Source organism: Scatophagus argus, chromosome 17 (genome assembly GCF_020382885.2).
Source record: "Scatophagus argus isolate fScaArg1 chromosome 17, fScaArg1.pri, whole genome shotgun sequence".
Lineage (NCBI taxonomy): Eukaryota > Metazoa > Chordata > Actinopteri > Scatophagidae > Scatophagus > Scatophagus argus.
In genome coordinates, this window is record NC_058509.1 from 3,499,792 (window position 1) to 3,523,972 (window position 24,181).

At 45.7% G+C, this 24,181-nt stretch overlaps 1 protein-coding gene across 23 annotated transcripts in view; it reads right to left on the reverse strand.

Annotated features, from left to right (window-relative positions):
• Positions 1–230: 230 nt before the first annotated feature.
• Positions 231–24,181, reverse strand: part of macf1a (microtubule actin crosslinking factor 1a) — a 196,732-nt gene continuing 172,781 nt past the window's right edge. For 10 of the 23 annotated variants that reach the window (XM_046418683.1, XM_046418682.1, XM_046418686.1 and 7 more), the window contains 35 exons: positions 23,444–23,650; positions 23,100–23,327; positions 22,708–22,926; positions 22,394–22,597; positions 21,514–21,522; positions 20,395–20,620; positions 19,223–19,449; positions 18,977–19,099; positions 18,772–18,873; positions 18,549–18,650; positions 18,043–18,216; positions 17,636–17,791; positions 17,071–17,268; positions 16,784–16,912; positions 15,952–16,134; positions 15,598–15,753; positions 15,179–15,385; positions 14,881–15,000; positions 14,574–14,743; positions 14,326–14,485; positions 14,041–14,235; positions 13,653–13,925; positions 13,327–13,515; positions 13,064–13,175; positions 12,769–12,929; positions 12,424–12,586; positions 12,159–12,313; positions 11,977–12,051; positions 10,268–10,285; positions 9,327–9,444; positions 8,077–8,139; positions 5,032–5,249; positions 3,602–3,718; positions 2,708–2,816; positions 231–2,561 (listed from right to left, as the gene is read on the reverse strand). In XM_046418683.1, the coding sequence (XP_046274639.1) occupies positions 2,314–2,561; positions 2,708–2,816; positions 3,602–3,718; positions 5,032–5,249; positions 8,077–8,139; positions 9,327–9,444; positions 10,268–10,285; positions 11,977–12,051; positions 12,159–12,313; positions 12,424–12,586; positions 12,769–12,929; positions 13,064–13,175; positions 13,327–13,515; positions 13,653–13,925; positions 14,041–14,235; positions 14,326–14,485; positions 14,574–14,743; positions 14,881–15,000; positions 15,179–15,385; positions 15,598–15,753; positions 15,952–16,134; positions 16,784–16,912; positions 17,071–17,268; positions 17,636–17,791; positions 18,043–18,216; positions 18,549–18,650; positions 18,772–18,873; positions 18,977–19,099; positions 19,223–19,449; positions 20,395–20,620; positions 21,514–21,522; positions 22,394–22,597; positions 22,708–22,926; positions 23,100–23,327; positions 23,444–23,650 (5,514 nt within the window). In that variant the 3' untranslated portion in view covers positions 231–2,313. The remainder of the gene's footprint in view (positions 2,562–2,707; positions 2,817–3,601; positions 3,719–5,031; positions 5,250–8,076; positions 8,140–9,326; positions 9,445–10,267; positions 10,286–11,976; positions 12,052–12,158; positions 12,314–12,423; positions 12,587–12,768; positions 12,930–13,063; positions 13,176–13,326; positions 13,516–13,652; positions 13,926–14,040; positions 14,236–14,325; positions 14,486–14,573; positions 14,744–14,880; positions 15,001–15,178; positions 15,386–15,597; positions 15,754–15,951; positions 16,135–16,783; positions 16,913–17,070; positions 17,269–17,635; positions 17,792–18,042; positions 18,217–18,548; positions 18,651–18,771; positions 18,874–18,976; positions 19,100–19,222; positions 19,450–20,394; positions 20,621–21,513; positions 21,523–22,393; positions 22,598–22,707; positions 22,927–23,099; positions 23,328–23,443; positions 23,651–24,181) is intronic. The other 13 variants (XM_046418690.1, XM_046418670.1, XM_046418692.1 and 10 more) reach the window with 9 other exon arrangements.

The window sequence follows — 24,181 nt, forward strand, 5'->3', positions numbered from 1 at the left end:
TGTGCACATCGCATGTTAACAATCTGAAACTGAAAACTAATTCAAATCATAAAAAATGCATTCATTAGTCCACACTGACCTGATCAATACCTTAAACTATTGATTAACGTGATATTTTCTCCTCTAGTCTACAAAAATGCTCATCACAAGTTCCCAGGGTCCAAGCTGACGCTTTCAACTCGCTTCTGATTTCTGTCTGACGAACATTTGAAAAAACATTTGAAAGACCGTTTTACTGCAAGCATATTTTAATACAAAAACAGAACAAAAATTGTTTATAATTTTAGTTTTTTGTTTTACTTGTACACAATTGACTCCTAGTATCGCCCTCCTCCATGTTCTCATCATCACATTGAGAGTCACACAGCATCAAAAGGTGGCAGACTCGTCTCCTGCGCCACCGAGTCCAGACTCCCTCAGAGACAATAAATAAATAAAAATCACCTTAAGATGTCTTCTTCCTTACTGTAATTTCATTAGTTTTTCATAAACTTCATCTCTTACACCGAGATAACACACAGACAACTCGGCCCCATCAATGACAGGACATTAGAAAAAAAAGCCTAGAAGAAGAGACACTGGGGAGGGACATGAGGGAGGATACCCGCTCTCATTGGTCCACCGCGTCCAGGTCTCCTGTCATTCATATTTGTAGTTCTCTCTACACATGAAGGGCAAACCCCTTTGGTCATGATCTGGGAATTGTAGTCATTAGAGAAAGAGAGAGAGAGAGAAAACAAGGCTGACACCAGAATCAGCGACCTCGTGAGTAATGCAAAGTTACCATGAAGTAGAAACACACCTTACACACAAACGATGCCAAAGAGCGGAGCGGACATTTCCTCGGTACAAAAATCACGACTTCTTTAACCATAATACTAAATCACTCTCCGCGAATGGTGATATGACATGAAACTGAAAAATAAATAGTTTTCTTTCGAGCTAGATAACAAAAGTACAACTGGATTATAAATTAACCATAAAACAACGAGAAGAAAAACAAAATGACATTCGCAAATTAAAATTTTTGCATACAGTGACTCAAGTCAATGACCTCTTATCATCATTTCCTGTAACAATAACACACACAATACACACCACATGATGTGTGTGTGTCTGTGTGCGTGTGTGAGAGAGAGGGTGTGTGTGCTGCTGGGTTGCTAAGGGCAACGCAGTATAGACATTTAAGGTGGAATTGCAGAGGAAGAGACAATTAGTGCATGCTGGTTGTCAAACCCGGCGAACACGGTCGTTAACGTTAACGTGGGGTTAGCTTACACGTCGTATGTTGTCAGAAATGTGCTGTTAGATGAGCGTGTCGCCGTAAAAACAGTCCTTTCTTTTTGTGATTTCTGTGTGTTGGATTGTTACGGTGGCATGTGACAAAACCACACCGCCCTTTGCTGAAATGCACACACGAGGCCGATCTTAACGGTCCGGCGGTCGGGAGGAGTCTGCTCTGCGGTGTTTGAGTGTGTGACTGTTTGCCCTCAGCTGCAGCAGCAACGCCACCACCACCGTCACCGCCGCGATCCTCTGAGCGCGAGGTTCGCCGGTGTGTGTGCCGGCCAGCGTTTCCCGCCTCCTGAGCTCTCCACACGTGGTGTCTGCTTGAGCAGATCTGCTGAGGTGTCGGCTTTTCTCGCCAGCCAGTCAGGAGGAAGCGACATGGCAGTCGTTGCATATTTTCTTTTTAAACTCATCGTTGAGGCATCTGGCCCACAAGCCAAAATAATAACCCACAATTCTTTCTTCTTTTTTTTCCTGAATGTCGTTTGAGCTTTTTTAGTTTGTGTAGCCGTGGTGGTGGTGGTGTGTCCCACTCCCTACCCCGCCTCTGTGTTAAAATGTGTGTATTTGTGTGTCAGTGTGGTGCAAAGCAGTTTAAAGACTTTGTCTGTTTCTCCGTCTGATCGGGACAGAAGAGTGTAACACAAAGTAAGGCAGCATCACGTCAAGTCCGTTGGTGTCTGGTTCCACGCTGGCGGGGAACTTTAGAGAGACGAAACAAGAGACTGGAAGGCAAAATGGGGTCGCTTCTTAAAGGGGAAAAGTCGGGTTTGACCCCACAGACTGTGGCCTGGGACTGCCAGACCACAACCCTGCTCGTCTTGTGCATGTTTGCAGTCCGTTTGTGAGACGGGGGAAAGAGTGAGAGGGAGATTCACTCATCCTATCCGTCTCCTTCTTTCCCCTGGAAAATGTCAGTCATAGTGCACAGATTCTGCTCAAGGCCTACGGATGGACTTCAGGTTGAAGAGCTGGTTCTCCCCAGACGACCGATGACAGCAGGTCCCCCATGTGTGGCTGGTGTTATTTTCTTGCAGAACCTGAGGTCTTTGGGCTGGGGGCCTTTTTGGAGATGGTGGGAATCTTGGAGGGTTTGGCCCCTCCACCGGGTCGACGCGGGGTGTCCGAGGTGTCAGAGCAGACGGAGCGGGCGTCCTGTAGCTCTGATGCGTCCGAGGCGTCGCTGCCGCGGCGACTGCTGGCTCGGCTGCCCGCCCGGCTGCCGGCCCGGCTGGTAGGACCGCTGACAGTGGAAGCCCCTCGCTTCGGATCTAGCAGGAAGACAGAATGGGACAGAAAAGAGTTTAAACAATAAAGAAGTGTACACAAAGTGGTCAGAATGGTCACTCATCTAACTTCCGCTGACTTTCAGTGAACACAACGTGGCTCTGCAGCACACACGAGCCGGCTGCCTCACCAGTTCGCAATGGTTTGCTGGTGTGTGTTGTTCCTCCGTTCTCGCCGGTCAGCGAGCCCCGGCTCGAGTGGAATGTCGGCCTCTTTAGTTTGGACCCCGACGTCGCCCCCTGCAGGAGCACACAGGAAGCATCAGCTGAGGGTAACGTGACTGTGGAGGCGAGCTGATTACCGATGAGATACGAGCTAGTATTTTAAGCACTATGTGACAAACAGACAGCACATAACACACACATGGACCAAATCAAACAAATGTGAAAAGTCTGCACACAAAGACCACACACATTTCTACAAATGACAAATATCACTACTATCTGTGTTGTTGTTCATTTACTTTACAAATCTGCATAAAACAGAAGTACGGAGGGCTTCAACTAAAGATTATTTTTATGACTGTTTAACAGCCCAGAATCCAAACATTCAGTTTAATGTGACAAAGATGAGCATCAAATCAGCTGAGATGATGAGTGATTCTCTGTTGGGTCATCACTAAGAGATACAAATGTTTCTCCACTGATTATTATTGGTGCTTAAACTGCGACATTAAAGTCTCTTTGCTGTTCAGTTTCCATAGACGACGTCATCATTACACGGTTATGTCGTCCTCGTCAAATGAAGACCTTGAAATTGTCATCTCTCAGGTCTCAGCTCGATCGCCTCATGTTTACTGTCAAAGGCTGGAGAAAGTTCACAACCCTGAGGAGACGTCATCGTCTTTAATTCAAACATGAAAACCACTAAAACCGCAGTTTCAAGGTTTTCATATGACAGCAAAAAAACTGTATGTGCGTGTGAGCGCCAGGGATTGTTTGTTAGTGCATCAGCGCCTTCAGTGGGGTGGGGATCGGGTGGGACAGGGAGGTGGGTGGTGGGGTGGGTGGGGTGAGTGTGTTACCTCGTGCCCAGGAGTGGTGTGGCCGAGATCTGGGCAGCAGTGGCACTTGGTTGGCGTTGGAGTTTTACTGTGTGCCAGCCAGGGCTTGGCATAGTCACGCGAGTGAGTGTGGGAGGACTGGAGGGAGGAAGGGAAGGGAGCAAGGAAGGAAGGTAGGAAGGAAGGAAGGTAGCAAGGTAGGAGGAGAAGAAGAGCGAAGCAGCAAAAGACAGAAGCAGGTGAAGGAGGGAGGGCGTTATGGAGGGAAGGGAAGGACAGCAGGGAAGTGCAGCGCAGTGTGTGTTTGTGTCACAGCAGATGATTTCGTTTCATGTTTGGTTTTTTAAACAACCCAACAAAGCAGGGAGGACGTTTTTGAAGGCAGGTTAGCAGGGTTTGGGCGACAGGAACGAGGGTAAAAGGCAAAAGAGATGAAAGACAAAACAAAGAAAAAAGAACAAAACATAAAATTTCACAGTTAAGCATGTGGTGATTTTTGACAACAACAGGAAGATGACAACAACAAAACAATATGCAACACAACACCAGTGTACACTGAGTCACCGTCTCCCTCACACACACACACACACACACACCAGACGGACGATAATCTGATGACAAACAGTGCAGACAGATGAAAAACATCACTAACATCAGATGACAACAACACTGAGATCTGAGTGTTTGACCTTCCTGCCTCACACATACAACAGAGGGGGAGAAGCACAAACAGCTTTGGTTTGTGTGGTGTGTGTGTGTGTGTGTGTGTGTGTGTTCTTAAACCTAGCAAAAAAAAAAAGAAACTTTCTGTCCCGAGTGGTTAATACAAATGACAACTTTCTTTCTCATAACGCAGGACGGAGAAAACCACACTGAAGGAGTGTTTCCCACAGAAAGAGACTCTGCTGATTCAGCATCATACGCTAACTTTGATGGACTCATGACAGGCGCACACTCAGGTGTGTTCTCCTCGTAGCAGGTAAGCAGCGGAGATTACAAATTGTTTCTTACTGTCAAATTTGTACATAAATTATTTACGGTCCCTGTCGAGCCACAACAGGCGGCAGCAGTGCTACCCAAAACTTTAAAACAGACGTTTGTGTGTAAAAACAGTGGAGTTTTCCTTTATATAATCTGCACATATAATGTGTATAGTTCTGTGTGAAGCGTCCTGTCTAATTTCTTCGAGGTATTTAACCTTTATCTCATTGAGTATAGGCAATGTTGGTGATGTTTTGTAAAACCACAGTGCTGCCACTCCTGTTCTGTTATTAATGTAGTGTGCTGAGTAGACAGGAAGTGGAAAAGAAACCTGCATGATGAAATAATTAAAGCTAAAATAACTGGTTTTAAGACGTCTGGCTCCTTTTCCTGTCAATAAAATGAGATCCTGCCTCAACTCTAAAGTATTGTTGAAATCAGAGTCTCAGAATACTGATGTCAGCTCTCACCCTGGATGATGTGGAAGCCGTCGGTGTGGCGGGGGCGGAGGGAGCTGAAGGGAGGGAGGCGCCGCTGTGGGAGGCCGAGGAAGAGGAGCGGGTGGGCGAGGCGTTGCGGGAGCCCGGTTTGGAGCGTCGACCCCGGGAGCGGAAGGCAGCCAGACCCTGGGATGCTCCTTCAGGAAGGATGAACTTCTCCCTCAACTCCAGGTTGGTGCGACCACGAGCTGAGGAGAAACAGAGCGAGAGGAGACAATTCAGTCGGCTCGTTTGTGTCGGCTCGCACATTTCCTCCAGCAGGGGGCGGCAGAGGCAGCAGAGCAGGGTGAGGGAGAGAGTCAGTGCTTCCTTTGGCTGCAGACATCAGAGTCCGTGCATGTTTCATTTGAGAGTGCGCGTGAGCGGAGCGGGTGTTCGGAGGGGCGGGGTTTAGGGGTTTGGGAGGTCGTAAGTGCACTTTGGTTGAGTTGTTTTTAAGGGGAGAAGTGAATGAGTGCAAAAGTAGGAGTAAAATCAATCAGATCGATACGCAACGAAAGTCAGACAGTCGTCCACATCTGTGGACATGCGTTGGAGACACACTGTCATTGCTGCAGAAAAATTCATCCAACAACTCCACGTCACTGTTCTCTGTTCACATGTTTCCTTGTTGATGGCCAGAGAAAACATTTTCTGTTCTAGAGAGAATATTTTCTCAACAAGAGGGTCAAAAAGCTGCCAACAGAATGCTGTCTGTATGGTTAAAGGAACCGTTCAATACTTTTTTGTTTCTCAACGATTTGTTTTCCTGCCGTGAATTAAAGTTAACTCAATAGTAACAGGAAACAGCCCAGAACATAACCCTTAGAAAGACAACAGAGACAAAGAGAACCAAAATCTAAATCCTACTGACATTTACAAAAACACTAATAACAGTATGAAGTGTGGGTCACTTCGTGTATCTCATATTTCTCATATGTAATACTGGACATTTCTTCTTTTGTTTTTAGCAGCCTTTAACAAACATTATTCCACAGCTTTGTCGGCTCTCTCTAAGCAGATTTCCCAAAGTTTTGAACCATTCGTTTAAGCAATGGCAAGTGCCTCCAGTTGTGAAAAATGTCCTTTCACAGAGTGAAACACACACACACGCTTTCATTGCGTATTTCCTTTACAGAATCTGTGGGGTGGTGGGAGCCAAAGCACAGCCTCTCTTCTCTCGTTTTTCAACAAGCTCTCTCAGCTGAATTCATTTTCACGTCTCGCTGCGAAGGAGCATCTCAGCTCTGCTGTGTACACACAGTACGTGTATGTACGTATGTAGGGGTCATGCCTGGTTTATGCTCAGCGGGAGAGAGAGCCCAGAGATTCAGGGTTTCTCCCTTCTTCAAAAGACACTCAGCAGCATTCTCGGACAGAAAGTAGTGCAGCAGCCCCGACAGACAACAACAAGCCTGGAGAAGCCAGCCAGATAGAGAGAGAGAGAGAGAGAGAGAGAGAGAGAGAGAGAGAGAGAGAGAGAGAGAGAGAGAGAGAGATAGAGAGAGAGAGAGAGAGAGAGAGAGACAGATAGAGAGAGAGAGAGAGAGAGAGAGAGAGAGAGAGGGAAATACATTGGAGAACCAGAGAAGAGGGACAGGACAGATTCAGAGGAAACATAGAAGAGAAATAAAGTGAACAGAGTGAAAAATAGTGTAAAAAGAGAGAAGAGGAGGACGGAGGTGAAGAGGGCTCCAGCTAGCTGTAGCAGCAGTGCAACTCCTAGCTTCAAGGCCGTCGTCCCTCGCAACCAAACAGCAAGGCCAGTCAATTAAATGGGTGCACCCTGCAATTACGTCCCCCTTCACCGACAGCCAGCCAGGTGCACCCTGTAATTGTGTCTCCCACCAACCAGCCAGTCGCATTGGAAGCCAGCGTTATTAGAAACCCAGGCTGGCCACGCCCAGGTCTTACACACTCGCTGTCTCTTTGCACTTAGGTTACGAGAATTTCAGCTGTTTCAAATTGGGTTTAAATTGAAAAGTAACTAAAGAAGAGGATAAGAAGAGAAGATTGTAGCATGATAAACAAAACATTTAGATTCAGCTGAGAATCTCCACCCATGTTTTCATTATTAGCTCACCTTGTAAAATTCGGCCATCTTGAATTCATAATTATATATATACAAAAAAAAATTACTTAAGCAAAAATAAAATATAAAGACCAGGGGTTGGCCAAATCCTGCTTTGTTGTGAGTGAGGAAAGCATGACGCAAACGTGTGGCACACAGACAAGACTGACATCAATGCCTAAACACACAAACCTGACCGCAGTTCAGGACACACACACACACACACACACGCACGCACACACACTTAATGTACATATACAGTACACAGAGACATACAGAGGACAGCTGTGGTTAAAGACCGAGACTGACAGCTGGACGGACAGATGGACGGATGGGGAGTGAAAGAGATGGAGTGACAGAGAAGCAGAGACAGGAAGTGTAGATACCTCGGCAGCAGAAATAGCCAGGAGTGACTGTCACTAAGAGACACAAGAGACAATGTGAAATAACAGCATGCTCATGGTGGAATGAAGAGTCTCTCTCTCACGCACACACACACACACACACACACACACACCGTTGTGTTAACTTGTACAAACTTTAATGCCATATCATCGACACACTTACAACTCATATACATACACACACACGCACACACAGCCGATCAAAGGGGGTCCGGATGAGGGTCAGTGACCCTTGAAATGCGTCACGATCTTGTGTAAGTGGCAACAGCTGAGGGAGGGAGGCCAGGAGAGGGGAAGAGCAGGACAGTGGGGAGACGTAACGTTAGTCAGGTGGTTACAGTCAGCAAGGCACAGCAACAAGGCCAAACCAACACACCAAAGAAGAAGAGGAGGAAAAGATGAAGATAATGGAAGAGAACAAGGAGAAGAAACAACTCAGAGAAAGAAGTGAAAGGAGAAGAAATCTGGAAGAGAGAGGGAAAAAGAGTGAGACCAAAACAGATGGAGCAGAGGAGAGACAGGCAGTTAGAGAGAGAGACAGCGTAAGAGGAGAAGTCCAACCTATACGAGATGAGATGGAGCTACTGGAATCGGAGCGGAGAATCTTAAGTCCTGGATGTTGCACTGAGGAGAGAGAAAAAGGGAGGGAGAAAGAGAGGGAGAGGCAGAGGGAGAGAACTGAGGACCATGCATCATGCAATACTACTGTTTTATTTAAAAAGAGAATGGAGAAAAATTAGACTGGACAGGCCGAGGAGAGAGAGAGAATCGGCCGTGCATCGGCAGAAATAAACAGGAAAAGATGATGAACTCCTCCGGGACTGACAGAAGATGGGCTCAGAGGGAACAGAGAGATTTTAGGAATAGGAGATGGAGAGAGAAACAAAAACACCGACTGTAGACGGCACCAGAGGCGGCGCTTCACTGCACCACCTGCTGACAGACAACGTGACAGACTTGAGTCAGTTTGGTTGGCGTGTTTTCCGTCACCGCGCTGCTTTGATCGGCGTGTGGTCACTCGCTTACGCCTGGTGGAATGAGCCGCAGGAGCTCGGTGCAGGAGGTGCTATTTGCTTCAAGTCTGAGTTTTTAGAGCCCAACTGATGTTATCTGACATCTCGGCGATACTGACACAAACGTCATTGTAAAATTGCTTACATCAGTGAAGTTTGTCCGGTTTGTGCATTCGCAGGCCCACAAAACCCGACACTGGAAGTCACAGGCTCCCTGCATGTATGAAGGGAGCCAAATTTTCATTGGACGTAATTCCTCATAATGTAATAATGCAGTAAAAGTAGGAAGTCTTCTGGGGTCAATCCAACTGTGGCCACTTTGCCAAAATCAGTCCAGCACTGATACCAGAGGACTGAAATTACTGATGATTTTATCTTCTCACAAACATCAGCTGGTGTACTTGATGGCTGATAAGAAAAATAAAACTGCAGCACTAAAATGTTAAGATGTAAAAGTTTTATAAATTGAATTTTTACACACTTTACAGACATGATACACGTCGATATGCTGTGGATAATAATTTAATTTCCAGTGAAGTTTACTGTTTGAAGAGTAATGTTAGGCTTGTTAAAGAGTTCCTGACAGGTTTGTCAAACAGCCAGCCAATCTTGGTCACAGTTCACAAATTTACCAAATTTAAGAGCTCGCTTTTCCAAAAATGATTAGAAATCCATCATCGGTCAGGCTCAAGTAAATTCATGTGAGTGAAAAGTGAGACAGAGAAGAGAAAGAAGGTCTGACTGTGTGTGTGTGTGTGTGTGTGTGTGTGTGTGTGTGTCACAGCAGACATCACTCACCTCTGCATGGATCATTTTTCACCAGGAACTCGTCCAGAGCCATCCAACCACCTCCGACTCTCACCATGACTGTGCTGCGCAGAATCCTCACCAGACGCAGCTGCTGAGAGTCGCCAAACTGAGGAGATAAAATAAAATAAGGAAAAAAGGAGGAAAGAAGGAAGAGAAACGAGGGCAGGAGTATACAGTGAGAAGATTAAAACGAAAAGTAGAAACGGGCAGATAGAAAGGGTAAGATGAAGGGTGAGAAGGGAAATTAACCAAGAGAAGAAGAAGGAGATAAAGTCAGTAAAACAGTAGCTGAAATTTTGGCTAATGACATTTAATTGATTCACAGCATCACACCAAGCAGCCCAAATCTGAACAGATGATCTGTTCTACTCCATGCAACCACAGAAAAACCATGCGCTGACAGACGTAAAGAGACGCCCGACCACCCGAGTAGGAATCGATGGGATTGTAAGATTCAGGTTTTTTCAGCTACTCAGAAATTGTTCAAACCGCCCAGCAAAGCAGAACTCCAAAGCGATGCCAGCGCAGAAGGAATTTTCTGGATTTCTCTTCAAGCAGCTTGATTTTTGCTTCCCAGCTTCAGTCCAAAGCACACTATATATCACCTGACCACTAATTACTACTTCAGCCATGTCACTGTCGCCTCCTTCACATTGTGCAATTTGTCACTCTCAACACCAAACAATTCACAGCAGGAACATAACTGGACGGTGAAACCTGCTTACACGTTGCAAAGCCACAATGGAACAACTCGTCTTTATGAGTTTCTTTTTTTAAAAATAATTATTTATTATGGATATATATATATATATATATATATATATATATATATTGGTAAGTGTGTGAAGGCAGAAAGAACAGCACTCCATTTGTGGGGAATCAGGAAGCAGATTTCACACGTCCGATCACAGCAGCAGCAGTCACTTTACCTGGTTTCCGAGGAAGAACTACAATAAATCCAGTAGACACGGAGCACACGGGAACACAAGGAGAAAGAAACAGAGCAAGAGTGAAACAACATGTATTGATAACTGAGGCTTGTATGAATGGACACCATTTATTTGTGCACAGGATCTTCAAAAAACCTGGTTCTAAAGCGGTTAAATGTGTCATTGTGTGATTCTGTTACTCGAGCTCAGAATTAGGTGCAGGAAGATGCAGTGGATGTGAAAGCCTGTGGATGTTATGGCAGTGCTGTCTCAATGCTTCTTAACACCGCCAGCTGATGGCGGTAAGATGGAGGTGAAGACAGTGAAGAAAAGTGAAGCCAGACACAAACATGAGCAAACACACAAACACAAGACAGACACAAACAAATGGGCGAACTATTAGTGTCCTCAGTGTCCTGCAGTCAGACACCACATCTCATTACCCAGGAGGTAACGATGCAGTGGACACATACTGTAGCAGTGATGGGCGATCCAGTAAGAGCTGCTGAAAGCTGGCAGGACTGTGACCACTGTAAAAGGCTGCATGTGAGCACACAGACTGCTGGGGGAACCTGCAGCCCCTGGAGGTTTCATACAAGGCTCGTAGTCCTCTGAAGGCTACAATTCATGAGGTTTTAACATCTTGTTTGCATTTTTGTAGGCTTCAACTTATGTCTGCCTCATTGTGTTGTTCAAATTAGTTTCCTTGACGGGGTCTATTTGACAAATTTAGTGAAGTAATCAAACTCACTCTTTAACTTTTGCTAACAATAATGAGCTGTGGTCTTCAGTTATTTATCCCTTCTGATGTTCAGAAAAGAACAGAAAAGAAGAAAACATGAACAAATAACTGACATGATTATCGTTCCAGAGTTACCGCTGAGTCTGGTTCATTTGGTGCTACAGGCTTGAATAAAACTCCACTAATCCTGACTAGTGACTCAGCTCCACTGCCTTCACACCCAGCAGCTCCATGTGTGCGTCTATGCAGTCACGTTTACACTGTTTTCATTAATGTTTTGGTGAAGACAGAGAAGGCTCAGCTGACAATCCTGGAGGGCTGTGAGATGTTATTAAGATGTTGTATCAATGTTACCATGACATGTTAGGACAAAGACAATAAAAATGTATGAATACACCATGAGATCATGATGTGAGAGGGACACAGGAGTGAAACGCTGTGAAGTTATGTCGAGAAGTTAATTGGTGTCTGCTGGACAAGTGAAGACACAGCCAGTTAATAATAAACCGTCTATGAATAAAAACTGGGTCAAACAGAGTTTGCAAAGTAAAGTCTGTATTTTGGTTTGAATCAGTTGACACTTACTAAATTACAAGTAAAGGACAACATCAAGGGATTAGTAACTTGTTTATTTGGTACAGTATTTATGAAGAATTTAACTATAGCAACTGCAGCTGTCGAAACAAATCTCTCTGACTCTAGACTTAAGTGTTAAATTTAGTTTTTAGAAGCACACATTCAAGCACGGCTAACTTCAGTGTCAGTCACAGCAAATACACCGAGCTGCTGTATGTGACAGGTCCTAAATAACCAACAGTTATTTGAAAATTCCCTTTGACCCAGGTTTAGCCATCAATTAACTGCAGTCAAGGTTAACATCTCCCCTTTCGGGCATACAGTACAGTTTGTAACTCATTCTATAAATAAAATCTGTGCTAAAGTCCACCAAAGACTGAGCCGGACTTACCCGGTATTTGTTCTCTCCTATCTGCTCCACCTGGAACCTTTTGGCACATTTACACTGGGCCACCTGCCGAGTCACCTGCACAGCGACAAGCAGCATGTGAGTCAGTGCGTTCAGATGATCCACAGGCTGAGTGGTTCTCCTGTGGCTGAACATCACAAGCAGCGGCATCAGAAATTTCTAACCTCGTCCTCTATCTTATCAGCGTCAGTGGTGGGTCTGTAGGCGTCCTTGTTGGGGTGCAGAGCAGCAACAAATTCATAGTAGTCGATGTAACCGTCTCCGTCTCTGTCAAAGATGTCTGCCACTGCCGTCATCTCCAGCTTACTAGTGGGAAACTCTGCACAGATGAACAACAGCAATTCATTCATGCATTAATGTCTTTATATCTGTAAACACAAGTCATCACCAAATAAATCCCCAAACACACCGTCGCTCACTGTAACCTACTTGAAGCCAGGATGCCGTCGATAAACTCCTGCCGCGTGATCTTTCCGTCTTGGTCCTTGTCGATGCGTCTGAAGAAGTCCATGACACGAGACTTCTTATGGTTCATCCAGCGCATGTACTTCTTCCTCCACACGTCAAAGTCGAAGTTGGCAAACTCTTTGAGCTGAAAATGGATAAATCAGAGGAAAACGTATAGCAAGAGAAAGAAACGTGAGTCTAAATGTGGAAATTAATGTCAAGCTGTTGTTGAGAAAGTCAGAGACGAGGAAACTGTCTGTATTGTTGTCTGTCATGAGACTGGTACATATCTAAATGTAGGCCAAAACATGTTGACAACAATGATACCTCCTCCAGTCTGTCCAAACCATCGTTGAGTTTGCGCTGGCGGTCAAGAGCCAGCAGCCAAACTTGCTGCCACCTGGCACAGAGCTGGTTGAGTCGTGGGTTTCCTCCAGAGACCTGCATGGCCGCCTGCTGCTGCTGCTGCTGCTGCTGCTGGTGTTTGCCTGTGGAGGAAAAAAGAGTTAACGAATCCTGTTTGTCATGGATGAGTAGTTTGTACATTTCTAACACATGAACTCATGCCATCATTGAAATTAGTGAAAGATGAAAATATTTGTCCACAAAAAGGTAAACTTACGAGCTCCTCTCCTCTCAGCCAGGCTGCTGGGAGCCTCAGCTGGCTTTCTTTTGTAGGTCTTCGTCACTTTGTCGACGTCTGGCTGTTTCCTCGTCATCTCCTCCATAAACATCTAAAAAAAACAAACACCAGTAGTGAGTAAGCAAAGCTGGACAACGTGACTGTTAACAGACAGAACAAACAAGGAAGTTTGCATTAAAACAGCCAAAGCCAAGTTTGGGTGTTTAGTTGCCACAAACATCTGATGAGTCAGTGAACCCCACCTGGTGTTCTGTGATGAGTGTTTTGAGCTGTGGAATGTCCTGAGGAAGTGGCTCTGTGTCCCTCTGGACCAATGTGGTCTCAGCCCACTGCAGCCATGACAACAGCTCCTCCAGCAGGTTGGCGTTGTTGAGCACCTCGGTCAGAGCCGTCTCCAGCCGCTGCTCGTGCTGTTTGGCCCACGTCAGCACCTGTAGAGCAATTATAAGGCATTTGTATCATGTAAATTATATCTCATATCATTATTACATAACTGCATCTGGAGGATGACAATGGATGTCAAAAATGAACCAATTCTTGTTCTGCTCAGCCCCACCATCTCACTCACCTCCTCAAAGCGAGCCCTGATGATGGTGATCCAGTGTTTGATGGTGGTGATGGAGTCGGGGTGACAAACAGTGAGGATGGCTTCTCCCATGCCGGCAGCCTTGTTGACATCCGCCCTCTTTTCCTCCACGGTGCCCATAAAGTCACGATGTGTGTGCAGCAGCGCCTGCAGAGTCTCCGCCTCTTCGGGGAGGACGCCGCGGAAGCGAAGCGTCTGCTCCGCCTCGGAGAGCCACTCCAGAAGCACCTGCACTGCCGTACGAAACTCCTCCGCCTGATGGAGGAAAAGAAGATGCAAAGAAGACGTTACTGTTGCCCTGCACATCACTTGCTCACACTGTTTGATGTTCAAGGACAGAGTAAATGAGCAGCGCAGCGCCTTCTCTGACCTGTTTGAGGGCCTGCTGGAGGCGGGTTTGCTTTGAGACCGAAAGGGCGCACACCGTGTCCCAGCGGTTGCTGAGCTCCTGAAGTTGAACTTTGACCCACGCCGTGTCATCGCGGCCAGTCTCCATCAGCTCCCGAGCTGAGCGCTTCAGAGCCTGAACACTGCTGGTTCTCTTACCCAGCTCCTTTTGGAAAGCCTGCAGGTTTAGACATTTGACATTAGGCAGACCACTGCAGGTATCGCTGGTGTTGGACTCATCATCATCTCATACATACAGTGTACACACCTTGTGTGAGTCCATGAGGTTGGACACCAGATCCAGATCTCCATGTACGGGCTGGTCTTCAGCCAGCTGGGGCTCTACCCGGTACAACCAGTCCACCAATGCCTGGAGAGCCTCTGCAAACTGGCCTGAGAACAGCAGGGCCTCCTCCAGCTTGTGTTGTCTGGGAGGAGGGAAGAGGGAAGACAAACTGTTGTCAGTTATCAGATTTCATGGTCCATGTGTCTTATCTGTAGCGAGGAGTTCTTCACCTCTCTACGCTCTTCCCACAGACGGTGTCCCACTTGTCACGGACCTCTCCCACCAGGTGGTCCAGTTTCTGGGTGTCTGCAGGCAGCTGAGCCTTGTCCCTCATAGCCTTCCCAGACCTCACTGTGGTGTCGTAAACTGGCTGCTTCGACCCCAAGGCTTTCTGAAACTCCTGGACGTGCAGAAAGACGGAGGGAAAGAAATGAATTTGCGGGTGGGAACACAGCAAAAGCAAAAAATGAAACACACAACATTCATGTTTCTGCACAGTTGCATAGAGGAGGAGTCCATGATAACTGACTGCAGCACCTTGTGTTTGGCCAGCTGGACTTTGATCTTGTCGGGCTCATTGGAGATCTCCAGCTCTGAGTCCAGTCTTTTCTCGGCTTCTTCTAGCCAGTCTGTCAACTTTCTCCAGGCCTCGTGGAACTAAAGAAAGGGAATTTCAGAGTTTTAGGCTGATGCTCTAATACACACATACTATCTCTATAAAAACAATTCAAGTTTTGCCTAAAAAATGAGATTCAGTCTCATTTCACTGACATTTGTTCTTTATGGGACAGCATCAGCACTTAATCACTTCATCAGGATTCTGTCAGTTCAGTACCTGTTTGGCGCGTTTGCGGGCCTCGTCGAGGTGTCGTCCGCGGTCCAGTGACCTCTGGACCAGTTTGTCCCAGCGGGCCTGGACGCTGAGCAGCAGGTTTTTGATAAGCACAACATCCTGCTTCAGGCTGGCAAAACGAAGCTGAGAGCCGGCCTTCTCCAGAGCCAGGACCTGCTCTCTGTGGGTGTTCACCTCATTCACAAACACCTGGACACAACAACACAAAGAGTTGGAGAATAACCAAAGGCCGACACTGCAGACAATCAATTACCTCATTATTAAGTAAGAAACAGCAGCTACTTTATTGCACCTCCTTTAGTTGATGTCAAACTTTGCAAGCAAAAAATTGAACCGACAAAAGTTGTAAAACAATAACAATAACATAACTATGGTCTTAATAACTGCAGCAGGTTCGGTACCTTGTGCTCATCAATCTGGAAGAGCACAGTGTCCAGTATGAGGCTTGGGGGTTGGGCCATGTTCAGGGTCTGTTCAGCCTGGGTCAGCCAATTGATGGTGTCCTGCAGAGATGTCTGGAAACCCGTTGCCAAGGCAACAGCCTCTTCCAGCTTTGCCTGGAAAGTTTGTGAACAACAAATCAATGACTAATTATTTCAGTAAAAGCGAAGACTCTGATGAAAACCACAGAAGAAGTACAAATAACCACAACTGGGCATATTAAGATACAAAGGACAAAGATCATTTAAGTGAAGAACAGAATAAGACCGAGTAGGACAGAGTAATAAAACATTGTCCGTGTGTCGCAGTCTTACCCTGCGGTCGTCCATCTTGGTATTGAGGCTGGCCCATTTGTTCTGCAGCATGCTCAGGTTCTGCTGGGTCTGGGTGGTGCCAGGTCCCGCCTCCTCTCCTCCACGAGCCAGCAGCATGGACTCTCCTTGGTCCAGAAGGCGGTGGTACTGGTCTGCTCTGTGATTCAGCTGGGCCTGAAGCTCCTGCAGACAGATAAAAACAAGCGTGAACCAACACTGGCTAAAAGGTGAGTGTTGTTGTGTCTAACTGGTTGGTTTAGAATAATGGAAGCTATTAAAATTTTATAGTCACCGTATACCAAGTGTCTCTCTGTGTAAACAGAAGAGCACATGTAAGCTAATACTCTGAGCATCTGCTCAATACTTTGCTAGTAAAAATTTTATGTACTTATAAAATCCCTTTATGACATTGCAAAAATACCTGCTGAAGGTTTATATTGGATTAAAACAAATTTGTTTAGCTGACTCATCATCCAAAGTGGCTTACAATAAGCGTATTCAATCATAGTTTTTAAAACGTAAAAACTACAAGTACAACAACTTCATCAAAAATATACATAGTTATGTATTATTATTAGTATTATTGAAACACTGAATCAGCTCAACAGTTATATTTGCACAATATTTGTTTTTGTTTTTTGATAGAAGCATTCAAGAGGCGCGTCCAATAACAGTAAACAAAGTAACACCTTATAAACGGAACTTTATAACACTGGCTCATTTGTGACTGACAGGTTGTTTTACAATATGTCCTCCTTGTTCAGAAGTGGTGTATCTATGTGTTTTGTCCACGATGCTCTGGGTATAAAGCTGTAATGTGACTCTGTGTTACCGTGTGCTGCTGTAGCTGTTCCCTGGCTGTTTCAGGCAGACCGCCTGTTGGCTTGGCAGCTGACAGCTGGCTCTCCGTCCTCCTCAGCCACTGGAGGAACTCCTCCAACTCGCCATGAAATCCTTCAGCCTACACAGGAACAGTTGAAGGAAGGGAAGAAACAGATAGAAGATATCATGAAAATATTACCACTATAGCTACTGTTAATCCTACTGCTGTTGTTTTATTTACTAAGACTGCTACTGTTAATGCTGATTCTTCTAACTCTTCTTTCCTCTCCACAGTACCTGGTGCAAGGCGGCCTCTAGAAGCTTCTGCCGCTCCTGGGTCTTGAGCAGTAGGCTCTCCCAGCTCTGGTTCAGGTGATCCAGCTGGTCCCTCAGATGGCTAGCCTCGTCGCCAGGAGAGGACTCGAGCAGCTCAGCGCCAGCACTGTTCACAGTCTCCACCGTGGCATGATGGGATAGCACATCGTTACGCAAAACCTGGGAGAGAGAAGGGAACAAGAAATTAATTAAAATTGAATTAGATTTAAATATTGAGGTGCAACAAGTTGAACACGCAAGAGCACAGCTGAACAGAAGACGTTTTGGAAGCTAAAATAAGACAGAAGTCCAACATTTATTGTGTGGCTTTTCAAAAAGAAGAAAAGAAACCACATTAGGGCTGCTGGACAAAGTCGGGTTTCATAAGCACACAAAGTATCACCAGCCAATTGTGTGACCGTGAAACAGTTACAGAGCCAGAATCTTTTAAAAGAAACAGCCTATCGAACAAGTTGAATTACAGTGTCAACCCGACCGGATAGAAGAAGTCAAAAGATAAGGAAACAGATGAGAAATGGAGACATACGTGGTGTTTGGCCAGCTCAATTTCAATAGCCTTGGGGTCAGAGCTGACTGGTCGCTGTGTGTCCAGAGTGGTGTGTGTGTGGTTCAGCCAGGCTTGCAGCTCAGACAGGGCATGCTGGAACTGACCCAGAGCCAGCAGGGCAGCCTCCAGCTTGTGCTGTGGTGGAAGAAGGACAGAAGGTCGGACTTAAAAATAGGAGCTAAAATATTTCAACTGAAATGAAAAGCAGCTGTAAAATACATGTAATCCTCCACAATGCCAACGAAGGCCGACATCGTCAATTCCCAAGGGAACAGTGGGAGAAGAGCTGGAGGTCAGCTTGAGAATCATGTGTCCCTGGAACAGTGTTGTTTCTCAGGGACAACTCAGTGGTGTGGATGCTAACTCTTCAGCCTCATGGGGTTTACCTGTCTGTGGGTGATTTTATCCCCCAGGTTGTCCCAGAGATGCCGGAGCTCGGTCAGCGGCTCCTGGATCATGTCCCTGTCTGTCTGATCTGAGACTTTCTTCAACAGCAGCTCCCCCTGGTGGCAGAGCTTCTCCATGTCAATCTGCTGCTGGTAAACCTCCACTTTGTACTGCTGCTTGAGGGGAACGAGTGGTGAGAGGAGGAGAGAGCGGTAAACGAAGGAGAGAAGAGTAGTGTTTTATTAGTTATGGATAAATATAAGATTTTAGGAATTTTTAAATTTTAAAATCCATTTCATATAGATTTTACACCAAATCTTAAAATGAAAAATTTCCCAACAAAATATTGTCATGGACCCTAAGGGCTTTAACTACTTATATTACAACTAGTAATAACAAGGATCATGCAAGACACCTGGATTTTATATAACTTGAAGCTGAAAAAAACCTTTTTGGTTAAAATGTCTTGATGAATGACTGATGAAAAATGAGATCTCTCTCAAACCTTGAGCTCTTCAATCTGCTGTTTGACAGTTCCCAGATCAGTTCCCACAGTCGACATGTCACACAGCTTGATCACTGCATTGTCCAGGTAGTCAAACATGGACTGGAAATGATTCAGAAAAAAATAGTTAAAAGCTTTCCCTGCAAAATAAAAAACTCAACATCATCATGAACACAGTTACCGCATATTAACCATAAACATCCATTAACTCTTCGGTACGAACCTGCAGTGCGTCCTGATACTGCACAGACGCTGTCATGGCCTCCTCCAGCCTCTCCATCCTCTCTTTCCACGTCCGGTTCAGACCCTCCCAGGCAGCGTTCATCTGGGAGACAGACAGGAAGACAAAGGAATTATGTTAGTGAGTCAACAGGCAGTAGAACTCCACATCAAACGATGGTCTTTTCACAAGAAGGTGGATTTCTCACCTCGTCAATGGTCTTCTTGACTTCAGGTTTCTCAGTTTCCCCACAGGCAAAGATGAGGTCAGCGCCGAGGGTCCTAACAAACTCCAGCTCCTCCCTCAGACCGTCTGTCTCTGCCTTAATGGCCTGGTAACCAGAGAGACATCATATTGAGTTATTTAGAGTTAAAAAAACTACATAACAAACAGTGCATTCCGTCTATTAGCTCTTCTCTTTCCCTCCTCTGCCTGTCTATCAGGTCCACCATACCTCAGCAGCTTCAATCTGTTGTTTTATGAGTGAGGGGTCCACACCGGGGTCCTCCAGCTCTTTCACAATATCTTGGGAGTCTCTTAGCGTACTCAGTAGCGCCGCCACATCGGCCCAGAACTTCCCTGCCAGGTCCAAGACGTCGTTCAGCTTCCCCTCCCTCTCCTCGGCTCGCTGCCGGATCTCGTCCCACAGGGAGCGCAGGCGCAGGAGGCGGGAACGAACCGCTGGACGAGAGAGGAGAGAAGAGCCCGAGCTTAAACATGCTGGTCGAGAAAATTTGCTGGGATCTCACTGGGCATACAGGGAAGGACTTCTTGGTCTTTCCTTAACAATGTAGTCTAATCCATTTCAGATAATTTCAAGAAAAGTAATAACAATGCCTTCTTTGTTTGAATTTTGCCATCTAGTGTCCCAATAAGCAAAGTCTTTCATCAGTCCACTCCCACTGTCTCTGCACAGTGAGGCCTTTCTTTTCCACAAAGCGTGGAGGGCTGGAGGGTATCAAAGCACAGAGTTCTTCAGAGGGCAGTTTTACAAAGACGCATGTGTGTGTTTTGTCTCACCATGTGGTGTGTTGGAAGAAATACGCAGAACTTAACTGCTGAACCTGTTCAATTTTAAAGAGCTGACGAGGTTTGCTAATTGGCTTTGTGCCAGCGGCTTGTTTTGGCCCGTTGAGTGTTCAGTCACAGAATGAGCTGGACAGGAGCCCAAAACAAGATTTTAATTTTTCACCCAGATTACAGAAGCTTATTATGTTTGGCTCACACGTTGGCTGAGCCAACTCCAATTCCTGATGCTCTTTAAACACACACACAAAAAAATTGTTTTGTTTTACTGTGATTTTTGTTGTATCATAGTCACACACTGAAAGCTGAAAGCTCTCATAGTTACTTAGTGATTTGGCTGTTAAGCTGGCAGCCATTTTGTTTACCCAATGAATAGATGGGTAGATGGATAAAAAATTAATTGAGTCCCTCACTTTAACAGTTGGATACAGCAGCTCATCAATGCAAGGAACGCATGCAACAAGCTCTAAATCAGTTACTAAAAACCATAATCTTTTAAATACAATAACAATGAGATTATCATGTCTGTGAGAAGCCCATCACCCTGTTTAACACACGTATGACTGAACGCTATCTGTCAGACACATGGCAGCCGCTCACCCTGAGCAGCAGGATCGTCGTGAGCAGCTCGTCCGATGAGCTCCTCTCCGCGGGCGCAGAGGGCGGAGAAGCTTGGCAGCAGTTTGTCCAGCTCCAGCCCCTGGGCTCGGTGCTCCGCCAGCTGCTCCCTGATCTTCTCCACCTCCGCCGCCACAGAGGGAGGCTGCCGCAGCCGCTGGACCGCCCCCTCCAGGGTCTCCAACAGGGGGTCCATCTTGTCGTGAAACTGGGGACGGAAGGAAAGTTGGAAGGAAACATTATGAGGAGGAGGAGGAGGACAGAGTGTGTTGAGGGGGCTGGGTTTGGGTTTTTGATTGCTGGGTGACATTTTGAAAGTGAGAAAATACTGAGATACTATGTGGGTGGTCAGCCATCTGTGGCACACAGCATTAACTTTCAGGCTTTTTTATCAGAAGTGTTCTTTCAGAATTCAGCAGGGCATGTAGAGCTTCTCTAACCTATATAACATCTCAATATTACACATTCAACATGTCATCCAGGTTTATTTCTGAACCTCATCTACCACACAAGAGGGAGCAGCTAATCCACAAAGGTCAGTCTAAAGGACTCAGGAGAGATTCTGGACAAGAGAACAAACTTGGTAAAACTTCTAACGAGTTGCTGCTTTCTATGCATCACTACAGACCACATTACGACACAAGGGAAAGATTCTTGTGATACAAAAGGACACCTATAACTGGTTTCGAGGACCTAAATCAAGCCTAGTCTCAGACTTAAACAGTCATTACTGAAAGCACTTCTTATTTTTTGACTGGGTTTAATTTATGTCTACAAGCCTACACAAACAGATCATATTCAGCTTTATTGTCACTCAGGGTCAGCAGACACATGGTTTGGACCTTCATGTACATTATTTAAAGCTTAAGTGGAGATTTAACTGAAAATCTCAGGCTGTGACTTCATCAGAGCTCACAGACAAGCTTTACCATCTGAATTGAATCGAATGCATAAATTATCCCTTTGTCTGATGAGATTAGTATTCAATTGGTGATTGACTAATTAATGCTTTAGTATCATTCATAATTGATTAGTTAACCAAATCATGTGATCTAAGTGCATCCTGAGTACCAGTTTGATGTTGTCAGTCAGTGGTCTTACCTCTACCAGCTGGGTGATTGCAGTGAGCAGTGACGATGGAGAAAATGATGGAGGGGGGGCAACACACACAGCACATCCACAATGAACGAGGAAACAATGGGATGGAGGACGGGACGTGTTGCAAGGATGAGGGGTGGGACATGGCGACGGAGATTAAGGTTAAGTAAAAGGATGAGGGAGAAGAAACAAGGAGGTGGGTGGTTTAGGATGGAGTGAGGGATGGGGAAAGTGTAGAAGTGCAGGTGGAAGAGAGGGAGCGAAACGTGTTGGTTGGAGGGGGTTGAGGGTGGAGAAACAATACAATGAGTTAAATCAGAGGCATGCATACAGTACAAACAGGCAATATCGACCGTCTGCCACACGAGTGATTCAATGAAGTCTCACGAGATGAAGTGCAAAGAGAACGTAAAATATCCGTAAGCTAGATGTATTTGCTCTTGCTACTAAGATATAAACATTTTAAAATATTAAATACACAAAATACAGAGCAAAGAAGTCCATAAAACAGCAAATCAAAATAAAAAGCCTGAACTGAGCTGACTCATGATTTTGCACAGTAAATTCTTATTATCATTCAGTTCAGGACAAACAGCAGACACAAACACAAACATGCTGCTTTGTAATTACATCAGCCTGTCTGGTCTGGAGCTGCAGACACTATCCAACAGGCTATAAACTGAAATGGGCCAAAAACAGCATTTACAAAAACAGGCATGCAGGTGTGCGGCTTAACAAATTAGGCCAATTTATTCAAGATTATTACATTAACTTTAATACAACTGACTCTCTGGTAACAAAGTGGATAAATAATAAACCTTACTTAACCAAAGCCTGCAGTTTTCTAAGTCGGGCACTGAACAATTTGTCCTCTGTGTCGTACCTGTGCAGACTGGGACACCGCCTCGTCTAGGGCTGCTGCACGACCTTTGACCCCCTCTTTGATGGCCAGGTAGCGGCTCTCGGCCTTGGTGTAGCGCTGCGTCACCGTCGCCCCCTCCTGGAGGCTGAGCTCAGCCAGCTGTGGTCCAATCTTCAGCAGCTTGTCGATGTGGGGCTTGTGCTCTGCGATAGACTCCCTGAGCAGCTGGAAAGGATAGAGAGGACATTAAGAACATGTAAATAATCTACACATTTTAGTCAATGTCGATAATCAACGGGAAGCTGAAACAGAAAAGATTTTTTATCCTCTCGTACCCTCATCTGGTCCTGTTGCAGTCGGAGAGCATCTGTGTCAATGGCTGGTGGTGGCAGCTGGGTGATGAGGGCCTCAGTTTCGCCCAGCCATGGCTCCAGTTCCTCGTAGGTCTCCCAGAACCGAGCAACCAAAACCTGGGCTTGTTCCAAGGCTGAGAACCGCTCACTGTGGCTCTGGCTGACTGCATCATAACGAGCACTGAGAGAATCTGTCTTCACCTAAAGAAGAAGAAAGACATAAACATATTAGTGTTAGGATCCTGTTGACTAGTCAGCTAAGCAGGTGTCCCTCACCTTCAATTCCTTACTTGTTGTCAATGTACACAAACTTTCTTGTTCAGTCTCTTCCTCTTCATTCTCCATCTCCCCTCAATCATCCCCACATCACTTACTATCAGTGCGTCCTTCTGGGCGTCGCTGCAGGTTTCCAGGATGTCTTCTCTGGTGCTGAGGAGCTGATCCACAGTGTCTTTGTGTCGGATGATGTCGATGTTGAAGGCCCTCTGCACTTGCAGCTGGGCCACCGTCACGTCGGGTTCCAGGCTCAGGGGCCCCAGAGATGCCAATTTACGCTCTGTCTCTCCAACCCAGGCCAGTTCTGCATCCACTGCCTCCTCATACTGAAAGGAGAACTTTGTGTTAACCAGGTTCAAGTGCTTAAAGGAAAACAGACAAATCTGGCAGAAATTTTAAAAGCATAACCAGCTCTGTGTTCAGGTTAAACTTCTTGTAGTACCTGTTGTGACCTCTGGATGGCAGCTTGCACCAGCTGCACCCGTTGAGTGATGGTTTCATCAGCCTGGCGGTAGCGCTGGTTAGCATCAGCGACCAGGCGGTCCAAGCCCTCGCGGGCTCTCCAGGGAACAAGATCTAGCAGGGCGCTGCCCACCTCGTTCACCGTGTCCAACACCAGGCGCTTCTCTGCTGACACTTTCTTCAGCTCCTGTAAACATGACAGTGAGAAAGATTATTTTTACAAAGGAATGGAACAATTTGCTTCGATTTAAAACTATGAAAACGCAGCCTAACAAACACATGTGAAGCAGTGTGAAAGTGTATCCCACAGCTCTGGTGCTCGAGGCTGCATTATTATTCAAGAGCACATGTGAGGTAAACTGAAAGCACATTAAAAAATGTTAAAAGCTGAAAATGTCAGCGTGGAGTGGAAAAACTGGATGGGAACAACAAATTAAATGGCAATATATTTTTACAATAGCTTTATTGACTTCGAAGAAATCAATGTTACTATAGTAACTAAGGGTGGGTGGGTGGATATTGGAACAGCTGAAAATGTCATTACAGACAACAGTTGTCGTAAAATTGTTGCCTTGTTCCTTTTTTTCTCTTTTAAAATGTGAAAAATGCAGATATTTGAGTCTGTAAAGTTTTATCAAAAACTATATCTCAAACTATTTTATAACACAACGAGGAAACGGATGCTGCTGCTGTCACTCACAGTCAGATTAACAATATA